Below are 16455 nucleotides of genomic sequence, written 5' to 3' on the forward strand. Positions count from 1 at the left end.
TTGCGATGCTGAGACGAAAAGGCTTCATTGGAGATGCGGGCATGCCCTCACTGTGTTCGAATGATGCGACTATTGTCAGAGCATAGGCTGGCACGGGATGGATTCGATGGGAGCAGGAAGCATGACAGCACTACCCACCCGCTGCGCTGAATCTGAACGTTGGATGTATCACCAACGACTTGTCATTGTGAACGATACAATTGTCGGATCCACCACGTTGTTGGACGTACTCGCAGTGGAAACAGAACATGCCTTCCTTCCAAGCACACTGGCCCGAGATACGTGAAGATTATGACCAGTTACTGTACCGTGAGTGGAGCAAGGAAACCCGCGAGGGCCGGCCGAAGCAGCTGTTTAGTAGTGAAGGTGCGAGGACATTCGTCAGGTGGCATCCTGAGGCCAAGATTTCATGGCATGTGTGTTCGTCCTCCGTATCAAGTAACACTCCGCGGCCATGCCTCGGAGGTTCGGTGGTCGTCCACCTATACAACCCTCACGTCCCACCGCCGTTCGTTCCAGGTTGAGATGGGGGTTTGGCCGTGGCCATCGTGAGGCAGCTCCCAGAACAGCAACAGCACGAGTGGTTGGACACAATTGGATTGATAAAAGGAGGTAATGAGGGGAGACAACGACGAGTCGACGAATATACACAGGACTGCCATCCAAATCCTCTGCTTCCCCCTTGACGCCTACCCTATCCGGAGTGAGGTGATGTGTGATTGACAAGCGGATGGCATCGTAATGATTGCAACAAAACGTGGCCGAAGTGACGAAACACGGTGGGTGACAATCGAGGCCGAGCTCAGGCGCCATCCGTCTATCAATCTCTTTTCCCTGGCGCACGCTTACACACACAGCTGAAAAAACAAGGCTCATTCGTTCGTTTACGCATCCATCCATCCATCCATCCATCCATCCATTGCTCGGCTCGTTACCACGTCCATAAGGAGGGGGGAGGAGGGTTGCTGGATGGCTGGACGCCTGAAGGAAACAGGACCATGCCAATGCAAGAAGCGCACCATTTTTACATTTACAGTACCTCGCCGATAATCTTCGCCGCCTCTCGGTACGTCTGCAGCAGCAGCTCGCACTTCTCGCGTTCCTTCTTGACGCCGTCGTCCTCGTACAGCAGCTCCTCGAACAAGGCTTCCTTGTACAGCTCGCTGACAAGACGATTCTGCACCACGTCTTTGCAGAAATTGACGAGCAGATGCATGACAGCCTTGGGAACCTGGTCGGCGATGGACTCGCGGACAATGTTGAAGTAGGATGAGATGAGGGCCCGGATAAGCTCCGTCTCCATGGCCTCGCGGTCCGTCATGGCTGGCTCGTTCGACTCGCCCTATTGCGTTGGTCAGTAACCGTCCTTCTCCGTCCCTTGCCGGAGAGCATGGTAAGGGTGGAGACGTACAAAGTGGGATGCTAATCCGTAGCTTCGCCCGACAGGCTCGAACTCGTCATCCCGTGACGGGGGCGATCGTAGAACCATCTTGTCCTCCCGACGCAGACCATGCGCATAGCCGGGTTCTGGTGCCTCTCTGTGCCTGGCGCCAGCTGCGTGCGGGGACGACGCGGGCAGGTTGGACGGAGAGAGACCCTCTTTCCCGAAGAAATAGTTCAGAAACGTGTCCCTGGCCCCCCCTAGGCCTTGTTGGCCGTTGAGGCGGGAAGGAGAGTGTGAACGGATTCCGTTGACGGCGGCCGCGAGACCGCCGTGAGCGTTTTCGTTGACGGCGGGTGACAGGCTTCGCGCGCCCTTTGCGCCGTTCCTGCGGGCGCCGACGTCTCCCTTTTCCGCGCCGAGACTCTCCTCGCCGTCCTCGGTCGGGTTCGTGCCGTTGGGGCCGAGCTCCTTGAGCCGGCGTTTCTCGCGCCGCTCGCGCTCCTCCTGGAGAAGCCGCTTGCGTTCGCGCTCCTGCTTGGCGCTGACGACGTTGCTCATGGCTGCGGCGGCGCCGAGGAAGTTGGGGTGGTTCGTGTTGATGTACGCACGCTGGATGGAGATGAGAGACTCGACATAGCTGGAGCAAGGACCGAGCCGCTCGCGGAGCAGGTCCGACACCGTCTCGATGAGCCTGGCCTGTAACCTCGGGAACCTGGAGAGCTCGGTAGAGCCACAGGTGTGGCAGATCTTGATGAGCTCCTCGTACACGAGCTCGACGCAGCGCTGACTGGGGATCTCCAGAAGCTTGATCTGCGGCTTCACCAAAAGGTCAAAGGCCATTTCCGGAACGAAGAGGCTCGGGCGCGGTCCGGTGGAGTTGCGGATGGCGGTGCGGATGTCCAGGGCCGTCAGGTTGGAGGTCGGATCGATGGTTTCGAGGGAACTGCCGAAAACAGAGTTGAAGATGTAGTAGATGCGCGCACCGCCACAGAGCTCCTTGGTCGAGATCTCGGCCGAGGTACCGTCGATGGAGGAGATGAACGAGTTTGCGAAGCGCGTCATCTGCTGCAGGATGAGCGAGCCGCGGTGCTCCTTGCCGCTGAAGTGCATGTCGCCGTAGCTGGCAAGATCCTGCTGGGTCTGACCCATGAGCGTGTTCAGACGGGCCTTGATGTCGGGAAGGCGGTCTCGAATGTGGGACATGAGCGTCGTGTTGAGCGTCTTGGCCAAGAATTGGGTGCCGCACCGGTTCGAGATGTTCCTGTAGGCGGGGTGATGCTTGAAAAAGTCCGTCTCCGCCTGCAGCGCCTCGTCCATCGGCTTGCTGCCCTGAATGTCCTGCTGCGACCGGTTGACGACACCGATGAAGCCGAGCTTCAGAGGGTAGACGCGACCGGACAGGATGTCGAGGGCGTTGGTGCCGTGATCCATCAGGTCGAGCTTGGTGAGGACACCGATGGTCCTTCGGCCAAGAGGGTCCACATGGCGGGCGAGTTTCAAGGCCTCCGAATTGACAATGTCAACATTGGCAGGCGAGACGGCGAGGATCAGACTGTTGGGCTTGGCGATGTATTCCGAGATGAGGTTCCTCGTCTGCTTCTCAATGTCGCTCGGCTGGTCACCGATGGGTACCTGGGTCACGATCACAATCAGCGTCTTGCTCTCGTCACTCTCGATAACCCAACGGGGAGGAGAGGGGGCGAGCAGCGGGAACCTTTGTCAAGCCAGGAAGGTCGACGAGGGTCAAATTCAAGACGCTGGGGGAGAAGATCTTGAGGTTGATGGGCTGCCTGTTGATGCCCTTGTTCGCACCGGCGACCCGAGACGTCTCGTTTTCGATCTCGCGCTTGACGTCGGAAAAATCGGTGAATCTTCGATTGGGAATGTGGTGGAACTCAGCCCACTCGTACCGTTGTGCGGCGGCGGCGGCGGGCGATCGGTAGGCGTCATGGGAGAAACCCGCAGATGAGGCTTCGTCCTCCGGTACGTTGATGAGCTGGAGTATTAGAGGCCGCCTGGTGCAGATGCCGCTTCCACGGGGAAGAAAATCTCGGCCAACAATGTTCTCGAGGACCGATGATTTGCCAGCCGATTGAGAACCGACGACGACCTGCCGAGGGCCATGACATTAGAGTACATTCGGGTAAACAACCTCCTTGCGCGTCCCCCAAAAGACCCGCCAGGAGCGTCACTTACGATCTGCGGCAGGTCGAGGGAGTCGCTGCCGATGGTGTTGAAGACCAAATCCTGCAGCTTGTTGACGGTGCTCAGGAGATCATCGCCAAGGGCAGCCATGGCGGCGAGGACGAGACGAAAAGGAGAGATGGACAGGCGATCCGCGAGGAAGAGGACAAAGAGGACGCTGTGATGTTGTGGCTGGATGTGGTTGTTGACGTGGGCGTAGATCGTCGTCGATCCGTGCTTTGGCAAGCCTGGGAGCGTGTCGGCCTTGGCCCTTGTGATGAAGGCGCGTTGGCGTTGGTGCCTCTTCATGCGCTGGAGTGCGCTACAATGCGAGTGTACGTACGGTGTGCACGCCGTACGGAGTACGTCGGTACCTGGCACCGGCCGTAAGTAAGTACAGTAAGTACTTGGCGCGTACGGAGTACAGGCACAAGTACTTACTTTACTTGCACGGTACGGGGAATAATTACTGCCTCCAGCACCTTCAAGTTACACTGTGCAAGTACTGAAGTTGTGCACAACTACTCCGTTAATACTTGTACTTACTTTAACAGTACTTACTTTACATGCAATTACATGTACCAGCACCCATACAACAGGTAGTGTTCGTGTCTGCGGGGACCATTAGTCATAACACACCACCTAAGCCCCACCTGATCAAGCGACCGAGCGATGCAGTCGCTACCGTGGTCAACATCCGCACCTCCCGCACCTGAACTCCATGTCTACTGTACTGAAGGTGTACGTACCTTCCATGTACTTGGTGCGGCGAAGGCGTGGCCAACATGCTTACACTTAACTTACACCTACCACAGCCCTTCCCTTCCGTACCTCTTTTCGCTCCCAGCCGTCGCACTCGTGCAGCTTGACCACCCGCTCGGGCACCTCGCTCCATTGTCGGCAGCCGAATTCCGCCATCCCTTGCCCCTTCTTCCACTTCGACGGAGAGCAAGGTACTGTGATGCCATCCGAGCATCGCCGTTGCATCGTGGAGCTTACCATTCATCGCCAGGACTTGCCAGAGCACGAGAATCACGCCGCCGTTCGCCTCGGTGCTTCCCACCCCAGCCGCCGCCGCCGCCGCCGCCTCACTTCGCTCCCAACCGATCCAAGGCCACCGTTGCCTCTGCCCGGTTCAGCATGGCCTCGTTGAACCTTTCCACCAACGGGCCGTCGATAAAAAGCACCTACAACGGCGTCGTCAACGGGCCGCCACTGTCGTCCAGCTCCCCTACCTATGCCCAATGGGCCCTCTTCTCCGTCCAGGCCCCTCTCGTGAGCGCCTTCCAAGATGGCAACTCGAAGGAGAGCGTTCTAAAGGTCGAAAGCTCTGGCGGTACGAAGACTCACCGGCCCCCCTCTACCACCCTAATCGGCGCACTGACGTTCAACGTCCGCAGATGGTGAACTGGTCGACCTGGTTGAAGACTTCAACGAGGGACGAATCCAGTTTGCCTTTGTCAAAGTCAAGGACCCCAACACCGGCCTTCCCAAGTGCGTCCTCGTCGCCTGGTGCGGCGGCGGCGTCCCCGAGCGCACAAAGGGCTACTTCACCAGCCACACGGCGGCCGTCGCCAAAGTCCTCCACGGATACCACGTGCAGATCACCGCTCGATCCGACGGTGACCTAGAGCCTGCTTCCATCATGAAGAAGGTGGCCGACGCCTCCGGTGCGAAGTACTCCACCGGCAGCGCCGGCGGCATCGTGCCGTCGGCGCCGCCGCCCGTCAAGTCCAAGCCCGTCTTTACACCGACAGCCTCCAGTTCCGGCCGCTCCGTCAACCCTCTCGTCGCCGCCCGCTCGAGGAGGGACGAGAACGTGGACGCGGACGGGTGGGGTGCCGATGCCCCTCCCGTGAGCAGGACCGAGCTTCAAAAGGTCGAATCAGCGTACAAGCCCACCAAGGTCAACATGGCCGAGCTCACGAAGCAGACCCAGGAACCCTCGCGCTACGTCGGCGGCGGCCGCAAGGATAGCGAGCCGATGGACGTCGTCAAGGGAGCCTACCAGCCGGTGGGCAAGGTCGACATCGCCGCCATCCGAGCCGCGGCCAAGAACAAGACGGACGACCGTCCGACACCGGTCAAGGGGACGTACGAGCCGGTGGGCAAAGTGGACATTGCCGCCATCCGAGCCATGTCTCAGAAGCCCTCGAGCAAGTCGGCGGACGAGGAACCGCCACCGATGCCGGTCACCGACCGAGCGTCCGTGTTTTCGCAGCCCAGCCACTCGGAACGCATCACGTCCCTACCGAGACCGAAGGTTGGCAACAAGTTCGGAGGCGCCTCCGGCTTCGCCGGCACCAAGGCGCCCACGCCGGGCAGCCTCGGATTCGGCGGCCCTACACCTGCCCCCGTCACGTCGACGAGCCGCACCTTTGCCGACCAAGGCGGCAAGACGCCCGCCCAGATTTGGGCGGAGAAGAAGGGGCTGGAGAAGGGGACTGGGGGCGGAGCCGGTGCGTATGCACCTGGATCCATCTCGCCAGTGTCCCCGCACAACGACCGCGGCGGCGAGTGGAAGAGCGGATACACAGGCAAAAGCTGGGCTCCCGTCCAGGCCGCCGGGTACCAGCGCGGGAACGAGGAAGGCGTGCCGCAGCAGAACAACGGCGACGACGACGAACGGAGCCCCGAGGACGAGCCGGCGCCGTCTGCCGGGGGTGTGTCCGCGCTACGCGACCGATTCAAGAACGCGGCCCCGATAGGATCGGCCCCCGCGCCTCCCTTGCCCAATTCCATGGAGGGCCACCCCGAGGCGTCGGAGCGCTCCCCGCCGTTGCCGCCGCCATCGAGCACGCGGCCTTCCGGCGCCTTCGCGCTGCCGGGTCTTCCTATGCGTCCCCCGCCGCCTGACGAACACGAGGAGCCGGACGAGGAGGAGGATGCCTATCCGGATCAGAGGGAGCCGTCGCCCATACAAGTCGCCGCTCCCGTCTCGCGCGGCGCCGATCCCAAGTGGGAAGTGCCCGAGGCACATTCGGCCACCCCGCCCGTCCCAACAGCGCAGGCAGCCGTCCCCGACGACGAAACCTTTGCGGACGACCACCGTGCCCCCCAGAGAGGCATCGGCACCGCCGCAGAGCTCAAACCTGGGCAGGGTCACGATGGCCTTGATCATCTTGCGAGCGGCGGCAAACGTGCGGTCATCCAATACGACTACGAGAAGGCAGAAGACAACGAGATCGAGCTGGTCGAGGGCGAGTACGTGACCAACATCGACATGGTGGACGAGGACTGGTGGATGGGAACCAACGCCAAAGGCGAAAGCGGCTTGTTCCCGAGCAACTACGTGGAGCTCGTCGAGGACGACCCGCAGAGTGCCTCGGCACCATCGCCGCCGCCGCCGCCCGCCGCCGCCGAGCCGCCGGCGGCGGCGGACGACGTGGCCGACACAGCAGAGGCTGCTCATGGAGGCGATGGTGCCACGGCCACGGCTCTATACGACTACGAGGCCGCCGAAGACAACGGTACGTTTGTCCCCCCCTCCCCTCCCAAACCCGTGATATTGATCGACGTGACGGCTGACCGTGCGGAAGAGCTGAGTTTTCCCGAGGATGCCACGATTACAGGCTTGGAGTTCCCCGACGAAGATTGGTGGTTCGGACAGTACGACGGACGGTCGGGACTTTTTCCGGCCAACTACGTGCAGCTGGACTCGTAGGGCACAAAAAAGGGGCGGACGACGACGAGCATGTGGTCTTGGAAGGAGAAGGCGACTCGACGATTTCGCCCAGAACGATTCACGTCGTCCGTGTGTCATCATTGCATGAAAGTAAAGTACATCAATCCAAAAAAAAAAAAAACGTTCACGACCCTCAATAGTCTCATTATAAAAGCCCACCCCTATGATTGATAAGAGAGTTGCCTCCATTCGATGCGACAACCCAGGGCGAAGGGACCGTACGGCAGAGACGGGGAGCAAGGCTGTACCGGACGGCTACTTTACCAGGGCCTGTTGCGGGCAAACGACGCCGTGGTTCGTCACGGAATTGATGGTGCGCCCCGGCGCGACCGACGTGCGACGATGTGGGGGGGATGGAACCGCGAGGTGATCGAATGGCTGGCTACCAACGACAGGGCAGCCGGCAAACGCTTCGTCTCATCCGCTGCGTGGAGCCCTCGGGCATGCTTAGCAAAAGCATTCACAGCAGTCGACGCTGTTCATGGCACGAGAGTCAGTGCATGTCATGCATGGATGTTTCATTCGTCTCTCCACGTACCAGCACTCGCATGCTTCCTCGGCGGCGCAGCAGCAGCAGAGAGCAGCTATGCAAGCCAACAGGCAGTTGTTGCTACCGCCCCTCTTGCCCCGGGTGTCATGTTCGGGGGGGGGCGCCTGTTGGTACTGCATCGGCGGCTGGCCCTGAGGCGGTGGGTAGCCCTGACCGTAGCCTTGCTGGGGAGGCGGAGGGCCGTATTGGTTATTGTATCCGCCCTGGGGAGGGCCGTAGCTCTGTAGCCCGGTCAGCGAATCCGTTCGCGCGGTGGAGGGACGACGGAGCATGGATATGGATGGATGGGCACGGGAATGGGCAGGAGAACTTCGTGGCAGGAGGCTTACGGGTTGGGGAGCTTGGGGATGGCCATAGCCAGGCTGCTGGCCTTGGTTGTAGTATTCGTTGCTCGCCATGGTAGTAAGGGAACGAATGTGTTGGGTGCGTTTCTAGACGTTGAGATGGCTCTTCGAGGCTTGATCGAAGGAACCGACGTTGAGGTGAACGGACGAGGTCGAGAGACGAGGTGATGAAGGAGGTTGAACGGGCGGACGGACACTAGAAAATCGGGGGATCGATGGTCACAAGAGAATTGTGGATGAGAGTTTGCGAGCTAACGTGCGTGAGTGACCTCTTTTGTTTTAACAGGATTTGGGTGGGCGGGCATTTTGGAGCAGGCGGGGGGGACCTCCAGTATAGGGTTGGAGATGCTCGCCGTTGACGGAAGGTACAGAGGCGATGTACTCACGGGTACGTACTCGTGCATGTTAGTCTTGAACACCGAAATTCCGTCCGTTTACATGTACTGTAAAGGCAAGTAGGTGTGCAGTAAATACTTGCGGTACTGCACGGCGGAAACAGGCAAGGCGGCAGCGTGACAAAGGAACACCGGGGTACGGAGACACCGTGGAAGTGCATGTATCCTTTGTATCTTTGCCAGAAAATAGCGGCCATGGTACATCTCAGGTGACGGTAAAGCGCAGCTAGGCGGCGGCTGCGCTCCCGCCGACCGGGGTTTTTTCACGAGGCAGGTGGGGACAGGTACTTGGTAGGTACCTATGATGCTGTTGCTGTAAGTACTTTACAGTACTCCGTACTGTGCTCGGCGTCCCTGCCTTTGCTTGCTGGCGTGTGGATGAGGGCCCACAGCGCCCAAGAACGCAAGTACTTGGGCAAGCACTTGTACACGCAAGCTAAATTGTGGCACCGAACGACACGTAGCACCTCGTTCCGCGTCAGAACTGCTCACAGATGAGAACTCATGCAAGTAGCTGTACACCTATCGTGGCAGCTAGGGATGTAGGTACTGAGGCAGCAGCTGCAGGATGATCCGTGTCGTGACTTTTTTTTTTTTCGCCCCGTCGAGAACGAGTTACAATGCATGCACAGCACACGTACAGTACATGCGTGCGAGAATCGGAGCGGGTGTTTTGTGCCTGTTCCGTACTTACGAGACACTCCGTATTACTCCGTAGTGTAAGGACAGTAGTGTTGTACAGTAAGTACTGTACTGTAAACAAGTACTTACAAGCACTTGCAAAGCCGATTGTACAGTAAGTACATAAGTAAGTACAGGTACTTATACATCCATGCAAGTACGTGCAGTACGGAGTAGAGATTTGATGAGTTCTAGAAGTGGTACTCGTGACGGTTACAGTACGTACCCTCTACCCTCTACCTGATTGGCACCTTCGTCCAGGTGAGTACAAGTACTCCGTAGTTGCATGTAAGTACAATAACAAGTAGTACTCTCCAGGTGCCTGCCTGCCGTAAGTGCACTACAGTACGTGCACTCTACCGTGTACACCTAATGTACTTCCATGGATTGTACAGTACATGTACACCTATGTACATCTACTGTGCTGATTTTTCTCGTAAATACTTATGAGCATTGGTGTAGTTGTAAGTAAGTAGGTGTACAAGTGCGGGTAAGTAGGTGGTAGTAACAACGTACAGAGCACTTGTATGGATGCGATACGGTATTGGTCTAGCATGGAAGCTGGATCCTCTCGATGGTGCCCACCAGCGGGGCTGATGGTGACGAATCCACACAGCCCAGCCACAACGCCCCTCCAACCAAACGGGCCACGGCACCGGCCATGTCCCGAGAGAGAGTGTGAGCCTGAGACTACGAGCCTGAGATTCAGCCTGGGAGGGCAGCATTGTGCAGCAGGGGTCGGAGGGGCCTACCGCATTTGCCACCCGCTGGTGGCTTTTGCTCCCGCGAGCCCCCGTCAGCTGCAGCGATGAATGCCGAGCTTCCGAATGACCCAGCCTAAGCCGCCCAGGACGAGCTAGCTAGCATTCGGCCACGAATCAATCTGCCGTGCCTGACCACTGGTCCGGCGTACATGTACGAGCATGAGCATGATGTGGACGGTTGGGGCGAGCGCGGGCGTCTAAGCATAGCTTGTTTTGTATTCGTCTCGTGATGCCCCTCCTGACGGAAGCGCGCTGCTGCGGGTCCAATCTTTTTTTGGATGCGAGGAATATTTGCACGGGCAAGTGTTTACATGTAGTTGTGCACCTACTTACTCACATGTATGTGCTACGGGGTACGTGGAAGTGCATGTACTTGCAAGTACGGAGTATATCCATACTGTATTCCTCCTCATACACCTAACCTTTACATGTATGCAAGTATACGAGCATTACAGAGTATCCGGAGTATGCGTCACCTCTGGTAGGTATTCGTACTGTACATGCAAGTGCGGTACTCGTGTACAGAGTGCTCTACTTGTAGTATTCCCCATAATATTTGCGCGCGCACTATGCCAGGGAATGATCGAGTAAAAGTTGGGCGTAATTATTCCTGGTATCCTACACTCGGAGTAGAGATGGGTGGAACCGCGTCAGGAAGGTCGGCCGGCACCAGGTATCATTCGATGGACTTTCCCAACTCGAGCAGCGCTCCTGCCTCGAAGCAGTACCTTGCACAACACCAACGAACAGGCACGAAGCAGCTAGTACCTGTAGGTTTGTGCACGAGTACAAGCACTGTATCTGTACATGCACTTGTGCACGAGTACAAGCACTGTATCTGTACATGCACTTGTACTTGCAGTACACCTACTGTGCACGAAAAAAGCATCTCCTAGGCAAGTACACCTGCGGAGTGATGAGTTGCCGAGCACACGTACAACGAGGTCTCAAGGATCACGATCGGCTGCTACGATACAACGTCACCTCCGCTGCAGTATCAAGCGAGACGACGACGCGGCCCTCTCCTGTGTTGGCCTCTGCTCTGTTTTTTGTCCGCATCATCGATGGTGCTGCATCACAACCACCCCCAGTTGGGCTCCATGGTAACTGCTGCGCCCCTGCATCATTGCCAGCAGTGCAACCCGTCTCAGCCAAGCGGGGAGCCGACGCGTACACCTACATTTGCGGACGCCCTCACCTGTAGTGAGAAGCAGGAACCAGGCCGGCCAATGGCACTGACCAAGGGGAGCCATTCGTCCGACCTCCTCCTTCGTTGCCAGCCTTCGTCCCAAGGGCGAGGGAGACGAGATAGGCAGACGAGAGTCCTGAATCCGAGCAGAGGCCCATTTTGTGACGGCTGGCTGTCATCCCGTGTGGCAGCCAACCCGCTCGTTGAATGAATCACTGACCATGTCAACATCAGACCGGCCCGCACCATGCCCAATCGCCTGCAATGCCAGGCCTCTCCGTGTGCGACGACATGGTGAATCTGGGAGTCTCCGAGGCCGATTCATGGAGCCTTTCCTGACCGCTCTCTCGCTCGTCACGTCCGGTACACCATAGGCTCTTTCTACTTCGTCGTTTATTCATTCCCTTCCTGCCTGTGGTATACAATATATTCCGTACACGGACGACTCTTGTTAAGCAGTCCCGGTCTGCTCCTGTATCGCATGCCGACAGCCCGGATTTCTACTATTACACCACCACATCCTCGACCACGTCGGTCTGCCGTGTCAGCTCGTGCGAGGCGAGAAACTTTCGACTCGAAACTCGAAAACGAAGATCAAGACGTTGCCTACAGTCGCGGAATCTACGAGCCGAACGGGCCGAAAGAGCCCAACAATCCCGCCAGTGTCTTCCTCCACAACGGTCTGCTGGTTGTCTGGGCTCGATTAAACCATCTCACTGGCAATGGCGGTGAACTCCCTGGATCAGCCGAGTGCCGTCGACTCTCATGCGTTCTACCGTGGCTGGCAGCCATTACCTCGTGGAAAGGCAGACTGTGAAAGCATGACTGGGGCCGACTTGTCTACCATTTCCCTTGCCGACGTAGAGGTTGCCCCAGATATCCCGGTCCGATACGAGGAGAGGATCCTGGCCGACTGCACCTTGCCACTGCCCCGTCCGCAGGCGGTTCATCAAGGTTGGGAACCTTCCAGCGTGTCCACCGCCAAGTGCGACATGTGCCACAGACAGCGATGCGGCACAATACAAAAGTGTTCCGTCTGCAAGCTGTCCGTTTGCAAGGAGTGTGCGTTTGCGGCCCGTCTGCACGATGACGCCAGGCACAGGCTGGACCCGGTGTCTCTAGATTGGGACCCGGAACCATTGCGCAGCGGTCGGCAGAGAGAAAGAATGGCAAGAAGAAGACCGCAACGTGGCACGCGCGGAAGGCACAAGCTTCGGGACCGCGTCCATGCTCGCAACTGTGGAAGCGGTCCGGCGTGCGGTACCCAGACCCAGCCTGTCACGCCGTCTGCAGCCTCGTCGGACATCATCACGCTCGCGCCCACAGTTTGCCTTTCCACTCAAAGCACATTGCCGAGCGTGGATGGAGGCTCGGCATATGACTGTATCGAGCCGGATTTGCCAGCGAGAGAAGAGGAAGGCAGGGAGGGAACCCGGAACCAAGAGAGGAGAAATGGTCGGAGCCCTAGCTACACGCCGTCGACGGAAGTCCATAACGTTGCAAAGATCCTGGCAGAGATGCCCAACAGCGACCATGGACTGGTCAAGCGCCAAAGGCTGGCCGATCAGTACAGCCCCGGCAACCGAACGAATTCTGGTCTCCAGCCACGGGAGAATCCTCATGACGGCGACCGTTCGCCGCTGGACGATCCGATCCTGCCGCGCCTGCCATGCCCGTCTGAGATATCGCAACAGCCACGCTGCCCAATATACGGTCCAGCACCGACCGCATACCCGGGCCTTCCACCTTGCTCGCACAGAAGCTCGTTCCCCACCAGCGGCTATCAATCTCCAGGACCTTTGTCGAACCACGGGCAGAACCCGCCTGCATCCGCTTGCCGCTGCGACCAGTGCACGCCAACGACTCCTCGAGGTCAGGACGGTCACGACCGCGGCCCCCAGAATTTTGACTCTTGTCTGCAGAACCAAACCCCGATTTCCCTTGACCCCGTGGCCTTGCGTGAACGGGCATCCGCGGCCGGCCCGCAAAGGGGCCCGGAAGTGACGAATAGCGGACTCCCGCATGTGCCACTCCCGTACCATGGATATGACGGACATGATCTGCCATGCGAGAATACAAGTCGTTCTAACTGACATTCCGCCACGCCTTTGTCAATGGCACGTTCGGCCGGGGACGGAGCCTGCTCCGTATCCCCTGTAGCGACCGCCCACCAGCGTCAGGACCATTCTGCAGGAGCTGTTATGAAACAAACAAAGCACCAGATCGGCACATATTTTTATTCAGTGGATTCCGTGGCCGATGAAGTTCCTGTGAATTGCCTCTATGCGCCGTCCTGGAATCCAGGGAACCTAGTCCACCTGCACGCAGCACATACACCCGCCGGCCGCATGGTTCAGCATCATTCATCATATGCTTTCGAAAACGAAACGCCACCACGATCTGGACGGGAACGGTTCGCACTCGGATCGCAAGAAATACCCCATGGGGGGTCAAGCATGGCTATCATGCATGTGCAGGCCGGAGTAGCCGTGGCGATCGGGTGAGACTTGCAAGCTGTGGGTTATACAATCGAACAAGATGAACAACCGGAGGAAAGTGAGCTGCGGGGCGTACCTCGGAAGAGCTGGCAGCAGTCCTGGCTTGGCTATTCCAAGGGTTTTCAACGGCGAGGAAATGACTTCAGGACAACAGAGTGACAGGCTCATGAATGCAACGGACTCAACGGGCTCATGACAGAGATGTCAACCAGGTTCGGGTGGGAGATGATGGCAGTTTCAAGGGTGAAGATCAAATGTGGGCATCGTCCATATTTTCCTACTGTTCGAGCGGCCATTTGAATATGGCGCGGCTCACCGGCATATGCCATGCGTAGACAGACCATGCAAAAACGCATGGAGCACTTCCTTTTTTCCTTTCCCGAGTGTGTCTGCCTGTCTCGTCAAATCATGCGCTCTGCGATAGGGAGCGCCATCCAAGCTTGTTGTCCCGCCCCGAAAACATAGAGAAGCACCCTCGGGCACCGAGCCGAGGGAGTTCGACTCTACTCCTCGGCGCCCTCGGCCGCCAGCTCAGCTTCGGGCTCGTCCTCGTCGTCCTCATCAAGGCTGCCGAAGGGAACCTCGTACAGACGCAGGATGGACTTGTTGGGATCCTTGACGAGGACGAATTTGCTCTGCTCGCCGTCGCTCTTGAGGCACATGTCGGCGATGGTGCGGACGATGCCCCAGCCATTGGACAGCGACAGGTTCATCTGGTTGGCAAAGTCCCGGGGCTTCCAGCCGACGACGCCAAGGATGACATGCTTGTCGTTGGAGCGCGGGTTGACGCGGGAGACGAAGCTGCAACCGGCACGGTTAGCAGACAAGAGACGGGACGTGGCGGTCAAGGCGCCGGGGGAGGAAACCAACGTACCCGAGCTTCATGACGTCGGATTTGGATAGGATGCTCTGCACCGTCCACCTGGCGAGCTTGCAGCTGTTGTTCTTCATCTCGGTCGCCACGACAGCACCGCGCTGCGTGACAAGCTTGCTTCTCCAGTCGAGGGCGCCGCCGCTGCCCTGGGCCTTGCTGTCGAATTCGTTGAGGGCCTTGATGGTCACAAACTGATCCTCGCCGCTGATCGCGTTCTTCTGCACGGCATCGATCTCGGTACGGACGACCAGGTAGACAGGCTCCTCGTCGTTGGTCGACAGATCAAACTTTCTGTACTTGTAAGCCTTGCTGGCCGGCGGGTCGGCATCCTCGGACGAGTTGTAGAAGGGGTTGGCGCGGGACATGTCGATCTTGGACGACTCGCTCTCGTTGACCACCTGGTTGGCAAAGTTGTGATTGATGTACGTCGCCTCCTCGGCCAGGGCCGTCGGCTGGTTGACGACATCCTTGCCGCCGTCGGCGGCGTCGAGGGGCGCGTCGGCGGCGTTCTCGTTCACCGTCACCATGTCGAGCGCGGCGTTGTCTCTCTTGTCGAGGAATATCTTGTTGCCCTGGCGCACAATGACAATATCCCAAGGGTAGACGGAGCGGGGGGAGCACATGAGCATGGAGAGGATGCTGTCGGTGGCGAAGATGGTGGCCTCGCCCCGTTCGGCAAGCTCGAGGATGACGGGATCCGACGAGGTGGTGACGTTGTAGGCGGCGCGGTCGATGGCCGTGAGCTTCTTCTCGGAGCCCTTGACGGGCTGCTTGTCGTACGACCGGTTGTAGTAGTAGAGGAAGCCGTAGTCCTCGAGGTCCTCGCCCTCGTCGGCGTCGAGGTTCAGCTTCGCCAGGCGGTTGAAATCAATCTCCTCGAGCAGATGCCAGTCGGCCTTGATGTTGATGCTGGCGTCGCGGTTGCGCGCCGGCTTGTCATAATCCTTCCAGCCGAAGCGACGGCCGCCGCGAGGGCCACCCGTAGGGCGACCTCCACGGTCGTACGTCTGCCCTCCCCGACCTCCGCCGCGCTGGGCCTGTCCTCCTCGGGCACCGGCCCTGTCGCCTCGGCCGCCACGCTGACCGCGGCCACCGCGGGTGAAGACGGCTCCGCGGCCGTATCTCGTCTTGGTGGAGTCTCTGGTGTTGCTGACGAGGGAGAAGCTCGACTCGTCCTCGGCAGGGGGCGCGTTGAAGGTGATGGCGTGGCTCGCTCCGTACACTTGCTGATCTGGAGCACCGTGTTAACGTCACCGACTCGGCGCCGGCACAATGAGAGGGCGAGATGGGGGGGGGGGGTTAGGTGTCTACCTCTGTAGTTTCGGTTGTACTGCATGCGCCCGCCACGCTCGCGGTCCTTGCCCTCGGCCGTCCAGTCGGCCATGCGGCCCAGCTTATCACCCTTGGAGAAGGGCGCATAGGGAATGCCGTTGAGGGTCGTCTCGGTCGTCACCTCAGGTCCCCAGCCGTCACCCGGGGGGCAGCTCTCGCAGATTGCGGTGTAGTCCATGGAGCTGGCCATTCTGAAGTCGCTATCGCAAGCGGGTAGAAACAGCTGTAGAAAGGGAGGCGCGTTGTTGCTTTGATCGCCGCAAAAGTGAATCCTCCTCGACTTGGGAGGGAATTTGGAGAATCGAAATTGTGGTGGGGTGTGGGGCGTGGGGCGTCTACCGAAAAGTTGCGCGGTTGGCCGTGGCAGCACGAGCACCAGGCATGAGTACCAGCGAGGCTGACTCATCCATTCATGTTCCTGATGTTGTTCCTGTGTGTGCTGCAAGTAGTACTTAATTACAAGTACTTACTGTACTTACTGTACTTACTCTACTTACTGTACTTACTGTACTTACTTACAGTAAGTACTTACTTAAGTTGGTAGCTTGGGCTGAGAGACGGGCCGCAAGGAAGGA

At 58.7% G+C, this 16455-nt stretch overlaps 5 protein-coding genes across 5 annotated transcripts; 2 read left to right on the plus strand and 3 right to left on the minus strand.

Moving 5' to 3' along the window:
* Window positions 1-1030: 1030 nt before the first annotated feature.
* Window positions 1031-3877, minus strand: DCS_07934 (dynamin-2; the record flags this gene model as incomplete). The annotated part of the gene is made up of 4 exons (XM_040805217.1): window positions 1031-1342; window positions 1412-3016; window positions 3099-3494; window positions 3581-3877. The coding sequence occupies 4 exons, from the start codon at window positions 3875-3877 to the stop codon at window positions 1031-1033; spliced, it is 2610 nt and encodes an 869-aa protein (XP_040655321.1).
* Window positions 3878-4289: 412 nt separating this feature from the next.
* On the plus strand, window positions 4290-7232 carry DCS_07935 (actin binding protein; the record flags this gene model as incomplete). The annotated part of the gene is made up of 4 exons (XM_040805218.1): window positions 4290-4309; window positions 4384-4904; window positions 4969-7038; window positions 7108-7232. The coding sequence occupies 4 exons, from the start codon at window positions 4290-4292 to the stop codon at window positions 7230-7232; spliced, it is 2736 nt and encodes a 911-aa protein (XP_040655322.1).
* A 468-nt stretch (window positions 7233-7700) lies between these two features.
* DCS_07936 (uncharacterized protein) lies at window positions 7701-8201 on the minus strand (the record flags this gene model as incomplete). Its single annotated transcript, XM_040805219.1, has 3 exons — window positions 7701-7728; window positions 7792-8024; window positions 8133-8201. 3 exons carry the CDS (start codon window positions 8199-8201, stop codon window positions 7701-7703), a joined length of 330 nt encoding a protein of 109 aa, XP_040655323.1.
* Window positions 8202-11898: 3697 nt separating this feature from the next.
* DCS_07937 (uncharacterized protein) lies at window positions 11899-13269 on the plus strand (the record flags this gene model as incomplete). The annotated part of the gene is made up of 1 exon (XM_040805220.1): window positions 11899-13269. One exon carries the CDS (start codon window positions 11899-11901, stop codon window positions 13267-13269), a length of 1371 nt encoding a protein of 456 aa, XP_040655324.1.
* Window positions 13270-14177: 908 nt separating this feature from the next.
* On the minus strand, window positions 14178-16070 carry DCS_07938 (eukaryotic translation initiation factor 3; the record flags this gene model as incomplete). The annotated part of the gene is made up of 3 exons (XM_040805221.1): window positions 14178-14475; window positions 14549-15779; window positions 15860-16070. The coding sequence occupies 3 exons, from the start codon at window positions 16068-16070 to the stop codon at window positions 14178-14180; spliced, it is 1740 nt and encodes a 579-aa protein (XP_040655325.1).
* Between the last annotated feature and the right edge of the window lie 385 nt (window positions 16071-16455).

Source organism: Drechmeria coniospora, chromosome 03, assembly GCF_001625195.1.
Source record: "Drechmeria coniospora strain ARSEF 6962 chromosome 03, whole genome shotgun sequence".
NCBI lineage: Eukaryota > Fungi > Ascomycota > Sordariomycetes > Hypocreales > Ophiocordycipitaceae > Drechmeria > Drechmeria coniospora.